Source organism: Chiloscyllium plagiosum, unplaced genomic scaffold, assembly GCF_037043375.1.
Source record: "Chiloscyllium plagiosum isolate Xiang-an unplaced genomic scaffold, Cpla_swu_hap1 HiC_scaffold_39, whole genome shotgun sequence".
Lineage (NCBI taxonomy): Eukaryota > Metazoa > Chordata > Chondrichthyes > Orectolobiformes > Hemiscylliidae > Chiloscyllium > Chiloscyllium plagiosum.
Window position 1 is genome coordinate 12,909,368 of NW_028270177.1, and position 14,319 is coordinate 12,923,686.

Genomic DNA, 14,319 nt, shown 5'->3' on the forward strand with positions numbered 1-14,319 from the left:
ACAAACAATGCCTGGAAAATGGCAATACTGGTAGAGAATTTCTTTTCAGCTTCATTGTAGCTTACCATGTCTTTAAGCCGAATAATAAAGGGAATTCTCTGGAGAATCGACAATCTTTTGACTCTTTGTTCAATGGGTTTGAACTGCTTTGTGGTTTTGGTTTATAGATAATGTGAGTTTGAAGTGCTTTGTGGAAAATGATAAAAAGATGTTTTGTGGACCAGCAACAGCTGGGCATACAACATGGGGAGGATTTAAACAAGTATGATGGGAAGGTGAGACCCAGGCAGATAGTGAGCAAAGAGATCAATCTGAGACTGGTACAGTTGAGAACAGAGGTGAGTCAAACAGTCAGGGCAGGCAGAGACAAAGCAGAGAACAGGGTAGGACTGATAAATGAAACTACATTTATTTCAATGCAAGGGGCCAAACAGGGAAGGCAGATGAATCCAGGGCATGGTTAGGAACATGGGACTGGGATATCATAGCAGTTATAGAAACATGGCTCAGGGATGGACAGGGCTGGCAGATTAATGTTCCGGGATACAAATGCTACAGGAAGGATAGAAAGGGAAGCAAGAGAGGAGGGGAGTGGCATTTTTGATGAGGGATAGCGTTGCAGTTGTACTGCAAAAGGATATTCCTGGAAATACATCCAAGCAAGTTATTTGGGTGGAACTGAGAAATAAAGGGATGATCACCTTATTGGGATTATATTGTAGACCCCCTAATAGTCAGAGGGAAATTGAGAAGCAAGTTTGTAAGGAGATCTAAGCTATCTGTAAGAATAATAGGGTGGTTGTGGTCGGGGATTTTAACTTTCCAAACATAGACTGGGACTGCCACAGTGTTGAAGGTTTAGATGGAGAGAAATTTGCTAAGTATGTCTAGAAAATTTTCTGATTCAGTATGTGGATGTACCTACTAGAGAAGGTGCAAAACTTGACTTGCTCTTGGGAAATAAGGCAGAGCAGGTGACTGAGGTGTCAGTGGGGGAGCACTTTGGGGCCAGCGACCATAATTCTATTAGATTTAAAATAGTGATGGAAAAGGATAGCCCAGATCTAAAAGTTGAAGCTCTAAATTGGAGAAAGACCAATTTTGATGGTATTAGGCAAAAACTTTCAAAAGCTGATTGGGGGCAGATGTTCGCAGGTAAAGGGACAGCTGGAAAATGGGAAGCCCCTTCAGAAATGAGATAACAAGAATCCAGAGAAAGTATATTCCTGTCAGGGTGAAAGGAAAGACTGGTAGCTATAGGGAATGCTGGACGACTATAGAAATTGAGGGTTTGGTTAAGAAAAAGAAGGAAGCATATGTCAGGTATAGACAGGATAGATCGAGCGAATCCTTAGAGTATAAAGGCAGTAGGAGTATACTTAAGAGGGAAATCAGGAGGGCAAAAAGGGGACATGAGATAGCTTTGGCAAATAGTGTTAAGGAGAACCCAAAAGGTTTTTATAATTACATTAAGGACAAAAGGGTAACTAGAGAGAGAATAGGGCCCCTCATAGATCAGCAAGGCGGCCTTTGTGTGGAGTCGTAGGAGATACTAAATGAGTATTTAGCATCAGTATTTACTGTGGAAAAGGACATGGAAGATATAGACTGTAGGGAAATAGATGGTGACATCTTGAAAAATGTCCATATTACAGACTAAGTGCTGGATGTCTTGAAAGCAGATAAATCCCCAGGGACCTGATCAGGTGCACCCTTGAACTCTGTGGGAAGCTAGGGAAATGATTACTGGGCCTCTTACTGAGATATTTGTATCAGGTGAGGTGCCGGAAGGCTGGAGGTTGGCTAACATGGTGCCACTGGTTAAGAAGGGTGGTAAGGACAAGCGGGAACTATAAACCAGTGAGCCTGACGTCAGTGGTGGGCAAGTTGTTGGGGGGAATCCTGAGCGATTGGATGTACATGTATTTGGAAAGGCAAGGACTGATTAGGCATAGTCAACATGGCTTTGTGTGTGGGAAATCATGTCTCTCAAACTTGATTTTTTTGAAGAAGTAACAAAGAGGATTGATGAGGGCAGAGCGACAGCCGTGATCTTTGTGGACTTCAGTAAAGCGCTTGACAAGGTTCCCCGTGGGAGACTGATTAGCATGGTTAGATCTCATTGAATACAGGGAGAACTAGCCATTTGGATACAGAACTGGCTCAAAGGTAGAAGATAGAGGGTGGTGGTGGAGGGTTGTTTTTCAGACTGGAGGCCTGTGACCAGTGGTGTGCCACAAGCATCAGTGCTTGGTCCGCTACTTTTCAACATTTATATAAATGATTTGGATGTGAGCATAAGAGGTATAGTTAATAAGTTTGCAGATGACACCAAATTGGTTACCTCAGATTACAACGGTATCTTGATCAGATGGGCCAATGGGCTGAGAAGTGGCAGATGGAGTTTAATTCAGATAAATGCGAGGTACTGCATTTTGGGAAAGCTAGTCTTAGCAGGATTTATACACTAAATGGTAAGGTTCTAGGGAGTGTTGCTGAACAGAGAGACCTTGGAGTGCAGGTTCATAGCTCCTTGAAAGTGGAGTCGCAGGTAGATAGAATAGTGAAGTGGGCATTTGGTATGCTTTCCTTTATTGGTCAGAGTATTGAGTACAGGAGTTGGGAGGTCATGTTGCAGCTGTACAGGACTTTTGGAATATTGCATGCTATTCTGGTCTCCTTCCTATTGGAAAGATGTTGTGAAACTTGCAAGGGTTCAGAAAGATTCTCACAGATGTTGCCAGGGTTGGAGGATTTGAGCTATAGGGAGAGGTTGAATAGGCTGGGGCTATTTTCCCTGCAGTGTCAGAGGCTGAACGGTGACCTTTATAGAGGTTTATAAAATTGAGGGGCATGGATAGGGTACATAGACCCAGTCCTTTCCCTGGGGTGGAAGAGTCCACAACTAGAGGGCATTGGTTTAGGGTGAGAGGGGAAAGATATAAAAGAGACGTAATGGACAACTTTTTCACACTGAGGATGGTACATGTATGGAATGAGCTACCAGAGGAAGTGTGGAGGCTAGTGCAATTGCCCCATTTAAAAGGCATCTGAATGGATATATGAATAAGGGATATAGGCCGGGTGCTGGCAGGTAGGACTAGATTGGGGTGGGATATCTGGTCGGCATGGACGGGTTGGACCGAAGGGTCTGTTTCCATGCTGTACATCTCTATGACTCTAAATGGATGAAAACTTTGCCAGTGAAATGAGTAATCAATGTGACAAGGCATTTGATCTAATCTTGGTGCAATTCTACTTTCCCTTTATTCCCCTATAGATACAGAATCTGTCTATTTCTGGTCCGAATATCTTCAGAGACTGGGCGCCCACAACTCTCTAGGACAATGAATTCCAAAGGTTGACCATATGAGAGAAGATTCTCCCACTATTGGTTTTAAGTGGTTGATCGATTATGTTTAAACTGTGCCCCAGTTTTAGGTTTCTGCATCATCTCAGTATCTACCCCTCAATTCCCCTCAGAATTTTGTCTTTTAAATGCTTTGAGTTCCTCTAAACTCCATGGTATATGGGCCCAATCTGCCAGCCTTCCCAATAAGTCCACCTCTTCATCTGAGAAGTCAACCTAGTGAACTGTCTCTGCACCATCTCCACATCCTCTTTAAATAAATGTACTAAAACATTGCGCATTATCCTGGGTTTGGTCTTCCAATGCATAACGTAGTGTAACCAACAGGAAAAGAAGGGTTTTAAGATTAATTTAAAAACTGAGTGAGTGGAAACTGAAGAAATGTAAATGTTAAGAATGTATATGCAGTGTTTTAGTGATTGTTTTTTGTGTTAGTTTGTGTTTTCAGTCAAGCTGCTGTGATGGGAGGAGGGTTTCAGATCAATAGGAAGCTTTTTCTTAAAAGTATGATTCGCACCCTGTCAGAGTCTTTGGGTTTGGTTTGGATGATAGATGGGGAACGGTAGAAATTCTAATAGAAGGAAGCAGGGTGAGGGAATAAAATGCTTTTGAAGTGACTTGTTGATACATACAATTATATAACTAAAGGTTTTTTGAAATATGCTTTAATTAATAGATATATCCCACCCCTGATCTGGGGCAAGAGTGGACATGTACAGACAGCATTATATGGTAAAATGGGGCGTGTAAGCTCTCCTCATCCTTATGGTCTCCGCAAATATCTCTCTATGCCTGATGGAGCGACTGCGACATGGGATCTTTTTGAGCCTTTGGCAGAGCATAACACTGGAGGTAAGTGAAATGAATGGGAAAATTGGCAAAGATTACTTCAATTAAGCTTACATAGCACTGCCTTTTGTATGTGTATGCAAAGGCAGGAAAATGAAATGTTCAAATTCTATTTTTGTTAGTTGATCTTTGCAGCAGTAGCAAAGGGCATGAGATTCTCCTCCTGGTTTTTGTCCAGTAATTCTTGTGAACAGTTCACATAGGGTCATTGGGTGAAGGACAGTAATCTGTTCACTGGTGTTGCCCTTATAGGAAAACAAAATGTGCATGTTAGCCTCGTGTAGTGCTGCATAAGTCCAGGCCCCACCTAAACAACTGTATACTGTTCTGGTCACCTAATCAAGGTGCTAATGTTCATGAATAATCAAAAGTTTAATAATGAAAGCAGAACATTCAATTAGAAGAGAAATGTAATTAACTTGGGTTTATATGCCATAGAAAGCAAAGTCTAACATTAGGTCTTGCAAGGGTGCAAAAGAAATTGGTAAAGTTGATGCAGACTGATTTTTTTTTCATTGCTCTGTCAAATATCAAGAACACATATTTAAAATTGGGTTTTTTCTTCTTTCATTCATAAACTGCTGACAAGACCAACATTTATTACTCATCTCAAATTATTTTTGAGACCAAGCTATTGAGATATTTTAATTCATTCATTAGTTGTGGGCTTCACTGGCTAAGTACACCTGTTTCATTGGCCAGAGGGCAGTTGAGAGTCAACCTCTGGAGACCATACCAGGTAATGATGGCAGTTTCCTTCCCTGAAGACCATTAATGAAGCAGATCAGTTTTTCTAACAGTCAGCAATGGTTTCACGGTCACCATCAAACTCTTAAATCCGGAGATTTATTGCAGTGAAATTCCACCATCTACCTTGGCAAGATTTGAACCAAGGTTCCCAGAACATTACCTGGGTCTCTGACAAAAATGTCATTAGACCATCTCTGTCTCCTTGAGGTGAGGGAAGTAGAGCAGAATATTTTCATACAATGGTGCTGCAATTGCGGAATTATTCACCTTTGACGGGTGTCCAGGTCCAAATAAGGTTTAGAGAAGGAACATTGGAACTAAATTAGTGTAGAATTAAAAGAGACATTTGTGGTTGAAATAATAAAATCTGTTAAGAATTGATACGTTGGATAAAATGATTGTGAAATGACATTTAAATAAAATTCACTGTATATAATCTCATGTTGCTGCATTCCTATGTTTGCTAGAGGACATTACTATGGTGATTTGTCCTGGGATAGCTAATCACAGTGAAAAGCAGTATATCCGAACATTTGTCGACTATGCGCAGAAGCATGGCTACCGATGTGCTGTTCTTAATCATCTTGGCGCGTTGCCGAATATTGAGCTCACCTCTCCTCGTATGTTTACATACGGTAAGGAAGTTTCCATCCTGATTTTCTTTTTGTTTAGGAGAGAAATGTTTTACACAATGATCTTGAGGTATACAAAACTAATGGACATAACCATAAAACAGTATGTGTGAAACATTTTGTCCAAGCATTCATCTATGTAAATTGAATTTTCCATTCCATTGAAAATGAGTTATTTCACTGTTCCTTCATGTCAATAGCAACAAACGTTGGCATTTATATTATGACTTTAGCTTACTAAAGTGGTCCGAGCTGCCACTTCTGAGCGTATTCACCATTAAGACCTTCTGATGCTATCACAGATAACTGGATGCCACTTCTTTCAACAAAGTTGATCTCGTCAACTTTGGTGAAATGCAACCAGCTAGTAGATTTTGTAATTCACCAGTAGCACGTATTCTGTTATTTGTTGGTGTGGATAGAATGTGAAGAGGCTTTTCGTAAGCTGTTGAGAATCTCTGGCTGCTTCCCTTCAGTGATGTTTAAAGTTTTTTATTGTGATTTTCTGCATGGTGGTTTTGTAGCTGAGAGCCCGGTTTTATTGAGAAAATTCCTGTAGTGAACACAAGGTTATGTTGTTCTGGTGCTATTTTTCCCACCAATGTGATGTTAATTCCTATTTGAATTTTACACGGGATTTTGATACCAGGTTCTGTTACTTGGATTGTGCATAAAATAAATATAGTGCAGTAAAAATGCTGAGCTAATTAAATCTTTTTAGTAGATCATTGCATTTGTCAGGCTACATTTATTATAATTCTAATATCCCATTTAATCTTGTACTAAGCTGAGAGTACTGCTAAAATGAAGTTTGTAGACCATATTGGAAAAAACATAAGTCTTAATGATTTGTGTTATTGTGGCACCTTGGCTAGGACTACTGCCTTGTAGTGTCAAAGACCTAGATTCGATTCCAGCATTGGGTGACTGTGTGTGTGGATTTTGCATGTTTTCCCTGCGTCTGCATGGTTTTCCTCTGGACAATTTGGTTTCCTGCATGATCCAGTGATATGCAGGTCAGTTGGATCAGCCATGCTAAAAATTGCCTTGTACTGTCCAGGGAGGTGTAAGTTAGTTGGGTTAGTTATGGTAAAAATCATATGTGGGGTTGCAGGATGGAATGGGCATTGAGAGTCCGGGTGGAATGCAGACTCGATGGGCTGAATGGTCTCTTTATGCACAATAAGGATTCTATAAATCTATTTCCTGTAATTCAACAGAAGTGCCACATCCAATGATTAAAATTTGCTGCTAATTTCCATTCCTTGCAGGTGGAGTGTTTGTGAACTTGTATTCTTTGCCATTAAAGCTTGATTTAACGAAATAGATTTTTGAAAGAGGAAGCCATCCCTTTTCTTGCCAGTTGATGGAATAACTCTCTTCTCTTCCCTACTTACCTTGCATCCCCACTTTCTCCTGCTGTGGTTCACACTGGTGCCGTTCCCTCCCTTCCTTCCTTTCTACTCTCCTTCCCAAATCCTGGATTCTCCTATCTTTTCAGTTCCCATTTTCCTGACCAAGTTGATTTGCTGTTCACCACCATTTCTAGCTTTTACCTGCTTCTCTGGCAAATCAAACACAACTGCACACTGTAGATAGGGACTGCTGTTGTATGCTTGGAGCAACATTACTGACTAGAAGCTGTGACAAAGGCATTGAAGCAGAAGACGAGGGGTGATTTGCTTGAATTCTAAGTTCTAAAAACGTGGCCTGAATCTCGGCTGTAGCTTGCCAGTGACTCGGATAATTTCCAGTGTAGAATTAATATATTTGAAAGTTTAAAATTTCTATCCCAAATCAGTTCGGGGCGAGATGATTTCAGCTGAGTCAGGATGCTATAACTGGTCCCTGTCAGTGCAATAAAACTGAGAACATCAGCCTCAAGTCATTAAGCTGACTGCTGTCCTGCTGGAAATTCCATCTTCTGAAAGTTTGAGTAGATTAGAAATGTTCTGACATTGGCAGAGACAATTGCTCTGACCTCTTCCCTAGTAGAATAATCTCACTGTGTTCAATTGTACAGGTTTATACTACACATAGAATGGAGGAAGTACCAGAGGTGTGTCTGAGCAAGTACAGAGGGGAGAAACTGTTTATCATTGTCATAAATTTGTTTATTAGTGTTCAGAGATCGCCTTTAGCAAGTATTCAAAGTGCTACCTTCACAATTAATTAATTATATATGTATTGCCTTATAAAAGGAGTTACACAATAAGCATAAACTTTAGTTCGTGTTTGCATTTTTTTAGAATTATGTTTTTTTTCTTTGGTTAGCCTCTTTTGGGAAGAATTTAACTGGCTGTGTTTAATTTGTAGGCTGCACTTTGGACAGCTGAAGCAGGAAAGCTGGAGCTTTTGAATGTTAACAATTAGAAATGGTATAATGGAATGCAATAAGATAGTAGCAGTGAATTTAATGCCCATTTCTATTGGTTCAGTATTTTTGTGTAGAATCTTGCTGCACAGCAAGGAGTCCATAATGCTTTGCATTGAAAGAGTTGACAAAAGCTCTGGCTACATTACTTGTTCCTAAAAATCATAGTCAACTTTTCAAGATTGCCAAACTGAAGGCAATCCCTAGAATTTATGCCCAATGGACCGTCAATTGTGTGCTTGTATTATGATAGTTCAGTTTCTAATTTGAATCCCAATTCAAGGTGAGTGATGAGCAAATGGAGAAAAGTGACCTCTGTCTCTTTTTTTTCTGTGTTTTTAATTGCGATGAAGATACCTGAGACCAGAGGTAACTGAAGGTCTGATGACAAGTTGGCACAAAATTTTGGTATCTGACACTATTGAATTAAAAAGAGATTGACCTTTGAACTTCGGTCATGAGGGAGAGTGGGTGCTTTGTTGACAATGCCTCTTCTAATAGAAAATTGTCTTTGGAGGCTCTACTCCATGCAGGACATGTATCCTTCAACATGTGGTTGTTTTTTTGCTCCCCCCGAGCAAATACACTAAAGGTGTTACCACAATCTCTCTTCCTTGTTTATACCTATATTGAATGGTATTGCTGTTATGCTTCTCTTCTGCATGTTCTGAATTTGTTTTCTTTGCTGTATGTTCTTAATCCTCCTTGCATTCGTGTTGAAACTAAGACTCATCGCAGAAATCTAATCTGCTGCTCTAATTTTATTTTATTCTTTCCCAGAAGAATGCTACAATCCTACAGCCTTTTAAAGCCCAAGCTTGGTTGCTAGCACAAAAGTAAGGAGTTCGGAAAATGAGGACAAGGACTGGACATTAGAAAGACGTAATTACAATATAATTTTGCAAAGAAAATAAGGTTACTCATTTTGAGAGGGAAATGAGTGGAAATGAAAAGGGCATAGACAGCAAGAAATCGTGAGGTTGATTTCAAAACTCTTTGGAAGTGGAATTACAGGTGGATATAAGCATGAACAGCATTTTAGGTTTGATAAAACTGGTGTACAACTCGATAACATCAGGATAATTGTAAATTTGTACACACCAATTATTAGGCAGATAAGATTGAACAGTTTTAAGGTAGTTTTGTGCAAACAATACTAAAACTACAAAGTTTTCAGCGTATACTTTCCAGGGATTGAAAGTAGTTGAGGACAATCTTGAAATACTGTAACTATTTCTACTGCAATAAAGACTTTGGAGATGATTTAATAAAAGATTTTTTGAGAAAAGGATCATGTATTTTATAGGGTAAATAAGCTGAGAATAGTGCATCTTTTCAAGAATTAGTAAATATTTATAGCATTAGTAATTAAAAAGAAATAGACAGAAGGGATCTGGTTCATTTGTTTAGGATTGCTGTGGCGGATGTCTGGCTCAAGCAATGTAAACCATGTGATTTTTTTTACCACGCAAGATTCTCAATATCTACTACTTAGCTAGTACCAGTTGCTCCTTTCTCTTACTATCTTTTTAAATGTATTGTCCTATATTCTGATGCTTGGCTCTTCACTTGGGCTCCTCAATTTTTCTTTTTGAGGCATAATTTAACCCAAAATCTAAACCTTGTACATAAACTTTCACTGTTTAAAGTGAGATCATGATTGTTTGAAATTTTGCCAACGTGGTAAATGTCTGGTGTGACCATGAGTAGAATACAATTGTAAGAAGGCAATGATACTCCAAACCTAAGTGTTTTGTTGATTCTTGAAAGAGTTGAGGATACAATTACTGCCAAATTTGAACTTGTCTGAAAGATGGCATGTCTTTAAAGCCAAAGCATATACCTCAACAGTTTATGAAATGCTAATCTCCATAGGTATCTCGCAATCTCTCTTGCGTAGAAAAATAGGGCAACAGTGAAGCACACCCAATTGCAAATTCTCATCCAGTTCACATACCTTCACTTGGAAATATTACTGTGTGTTAATTGTCAGTGGATAAAAATCCTGGAACTGACTGCCTAACAACTTTTTGGATGTACTGTATATTTGGTGGTGGTCCATTGATTCGAGGATGACCTCTTCTAGTATGCATGTTCTGTCATGGGTCCTTTGTATGACTGGATCAGTTCTCAACTTGCAAACTTTGGGCGCACGCAGCGGGATCAGCATGACCAGTATTCTTTTTCATTGCTGGACAGGGAGAGGGTGGAGAGAATTTAAGGACATGTGCATATGAGGCCATATGGCCAGAGGTTTGGGGATGGCGTGATAACAAATCGCTGAATCTTTGAGAGTAGGTGTGTACCGAATATATGAGCAACTTGGCAATTAAAAAGAAGGGATAAACAACATCCTGACAAAAGAGAACCTGTGGCATCCACCTCAAATATGGGATGAGCTCTCAAAATCTGAGATGGTTGGTTACTCTGGGCACGATATCCCTTGTGACAGTGGGATCTGGAGTACAAGATTTGCTTTCTTTTGTTTCCTTCTCTGTTGCTTGACTGTTTCATTATTAAGACATGGGATTCAAAACATGATGCAGCTTTACGCAGTTGTCACCATTCTCAATGATTGTCAGCAAGCTCCTCCTAGTTATTTAAGGTCAATGCTGCTGAACTTTGAGGAGAGCTTAATGGTGTGACTTTTGTTTATCCTCCCTGGAATGTTGGCAGTTTGAAAGTTGAGGATAAAAAGACCTGGCAGGGGAGAAGATTTTCAGCCATCTGAATATAGTTCAGTATGTCAAAGTTCGCTTCAGATTAATTTTGCCTGAATGTTTGTGAACCTGACTTAAAGAAGGTCACTACTGTTTGTTTGACCACTTCCCCATTGGATTTGGAGTCGATGGCAGAGACACTGCTGTTGGAGTTTTGCGAGCTCATGCAGCACTGACTGAAACTGCTGTCCTTCCAAGTGATGCCCACATCTTGTAAACAATGTTTACTTAAAGTAAAACACCCTATGTATTCTCAACCTTTGACAACTGTGAAGGTCCAAGAACATTTGAATTTTTGATGCTACTTGAGGTGTAATTTATCATCAAGTGCTGGAGCTATCTAGTTAATGCTTCCAATACTGGCAATACCTCACTAATTGAAAACCCCCCATAGTTTCTCATCTGTTTGAACTTTAGTTTGATGTTAAGTTCAATTATTAATTTTTGAAGGACTAACATTGGTCGGTTGTTCAAGTTTCAACTCATCAGTTTTTATCCTTCTGCACTGCTGGGACCAACTTAACATAAATAATAAAAAAACAAGATCAGTGTTCAGCTTTGTATTCTTTCCTAACCAAATGGTCAATAACCGCTGGCAATGAAATGGCCTAAATATATTAGCTTGCATGTGGAGCAAAGCACTTGATTGGAAGAGTGATGCTCTATCTTTTGTGCCTGAAGCATATTTAATTTTTACTTCGTTTTCTGCATATATTTCTGCATTTCAAAGTCCTGCCAGCTGCTTTTGTCTCCTGCAAATGACTTAGTACTCTGTTCTGATTTTTTAAGAACAAACATTTACATTTCAGTAACCTGTTTATACTCTGTCCAGATTGGTATTTGGCAAATCTAATCAAATGTCTCTTAACAGGTGAATAATTATATTGATGTGATTCTGATGTGTTCAGTGGACCTTCTGATTAGAATTAGAGAAGAGAAGTTGTGTCTTTGAAGTTACAATGCTGTTCCAATGTGGGCCCTCTCCCAACCCCTACCACCTTCAACTTCTTATTTTCAGATATTTTAAATTCTCAACTGCATACCCCCATCTCTACACCTCCACAATAATGTACATATTTCTATTACAGATGTTAGGAGAACTGGTAAGTGTAAATATGCAGCAGAGAAACAGAGAGCTGATGGATGAGTATTGGATCAAATGAAATTTCTTTAATCAAAATTAGCAATTGGGAACTCGTTGCACGTTTGCTGTTTTCATTTCTATGATACAAAGCTTCTGGATAATTGTAAGACTCTAATATACAATACAAAGCCTTGAATAGTTTGTCATCAGACCCCCTTGATGATGTTGTTAATTTAGAACAGATGCCCATTTAAGCAGTTTTTCTTGCAGCAGATTAGTTTTTAGATAACTCTTCAGTCACTGTCAATTGTACATTGTTCAAGAAGATACAGTGACAACATTTAAAAGACATTTGGATTAGTGCATGAATAGGAAGGGTTTGGAGGGGTATGGACCACATACAGGCAAGTGAGACTAATTTAGTTTGGGACTAGTTGGACTGAAGGGTCTGCTTTCATGTTGTATGGCTCTATGACTCTAAAATAGTTACTTAAGTAAGATACTAATAATTTGTGAAATTGTGCAACATCGTAAGTATATTCAAAAGATTGAAATAAATGTGGCATAAAAATAGACAGACCAGTGTTCCGTGGAATCCATGTCTCGAGGTCCAGTGCACTTTATTTTTCCAATATCTAGGAATTGGCTGAACTAACATTCTTAAGTTTATTCTTGGTTCTCTTGACATCGTATTGAGAATTGCCTGCTATTGCTTTCGGGGATGGGAGTAAAATGTAAGCATAACTTTTCTTGGTAATTCCTTCTGCAATGATAGTTGAGCGCATGGGTAGCATTAAAGAAAAGGCACGGAGGGTATTGTTCCTACTCGTAATATCTCAAAATGTTTGAGCTCCTCAGAGTTTTACAGCATGGAAACAGACTGGCCAGTCCAACTTATGCATGCCAACCAACTAGATATCCTAAACTGATCTTGTCCCTTTTCCAAGCATTTGGCTCATTTCCCTCTAAACCCTTCCTATTCATGTACCCATCCAGATGATTTTTAAATGTTGTAATTGAACACTTCTCTACCACTTGCTCTGGCAGCTCATTCCATACATGTGCCACCCTCTGCATGAAAACGTTGCCCCTTAGGTCCCTTTTTAAATCTTTCCCTCTCACCTTAAAACTGTACACTTCAGTTTTCGACTCCTGGGAAAAAGATTTTGGCTATTGACCCTCTCCATGCCCCTCATGATTTTATACATCTTTAAAAAGTCACCCCTTAGCCTTCAAACATCCCCGGCCTATTCGACCTCTCAAACCCACCAGACCAGGCACTATCCTTAAAACTTTCTTGAAACCTTTCAAGTTCAACAATTCTTTCCAAAGCAGACAGACCAGAATTGAACACAGTATCCCAAAAGTGGCTTAAATAATGCCCTGTATAGCCGCAACAAGACATCCCAACTCCTTTACTCAATGCACGTAGTAATGATGGTAAATGTGTCAAACACCACCCTCGCCACCCTATCGACCTGCAACTCCACTTTCAAGGAACTAAGCATCTGCAGCCCTAGCTTTAGCCTGCTTTTCCTCTGTTACGCTTTCAACTCTACAATTAACATTGGTGTTTGGTTGTCCTTTTATCTCTTAGCCTGGTGTCCTGCTCCAAGGGCTTTGGCTAAATTCTTAATCTAATTATTTCAAAAGAAAGGTCTTACTAAAGATGTGTGGATATCTTGAGGGCTGTTTTTGCATGATTTCTACCAGACCAGTTGTCCCATAATAAATTGTTTGTGACTATCAGTACTATCAACTCTGCATGAATGCAATAACCCAATTGAGCAAAAAACAGGGAGACATTTCAATACCACTTTCAGTTCAATTATATTCTCTATATATGCCAAAACAAATTGATCCTCATTGCTTTATGAGGGTATTTTCATTTCTTATGATTGTCACCATTGTAAGGGTGAAAATGATAATGTGAAACACTTTTACTATCGATGTGATAAGGCACTCTGCACCAAGGCAGCTTGGCAGGCTTGCACAGATGTCTGGAAACTTGACTAATCTGTTCTGGGTATTCATTTTGAAATTGAAAAGGCTTTCTCTAGAGTAGACTTTCTCGAGTAGTCAAATGAATAGTTTGTGCATGTCATAATATGCTTTATAGTTGTATATGTATTTCTTCAATGTTTTGTTAACTTCAAAAAGATTCAAAAGGAATTTAGTTTCCATTGCAATCTGTAAAAATTGTGGTTCACGTGCACTGTTTGTGACTGGAACAAAATTGCCTGAAGTGCATGGTCAATTTTTTCTTTATTCCACACTAACACAAATGTATTTATTACAATTTAGTATTGGTTAGCTATAATATGATGCACAATTATACCAATAGAATGGGTTCAATCACATGTCAGTAAGAGTCATAGAAATGTACAGCATGGAAACAGACCCTTCGGTCCAACTGTCCATGCCAACCAGATATCCCAATCCAATCTAGTCCCACCTGCCAGCACCCGGCCTATATCCCTCCAAACCCTATTCATATACCCATCCAAATGCCTCTTAAATGTTGCAATTGTACCAGCCTC

The 14,319-nt window shown here is 39.3% G+C and overlaps 1 protein-coding gene across 3 annotated transcripts in view; it reads left to right on the top strand.

Moving 5' to 3' along the window:
* Window positions 1-14,319, top strand: part of LOC122540931 (monoacylglycerol lipase ABHD2-like) — a 106,057-nt gene that overhangs the window by 41,184 nt on the left and 50,554 nt on the right. For all 3 annotated transcript variants that reach the window (XM_043677248.2, XM_043677249.2, XM_087981398.1), the window contains 2 exons: window positions 4,047-4,222; window positions 5,437-5,604. In XM_043677248.2, the coding sequence (XP_043533183.1) occupies window positions 4,047-4,222; window positions 5,437-5,604 (344 nt within the window). The remainder of the gene's footprint in view (window positions 1-4,046; window positions 4,223-5,436; window positions 5,605-14,319) is intronic.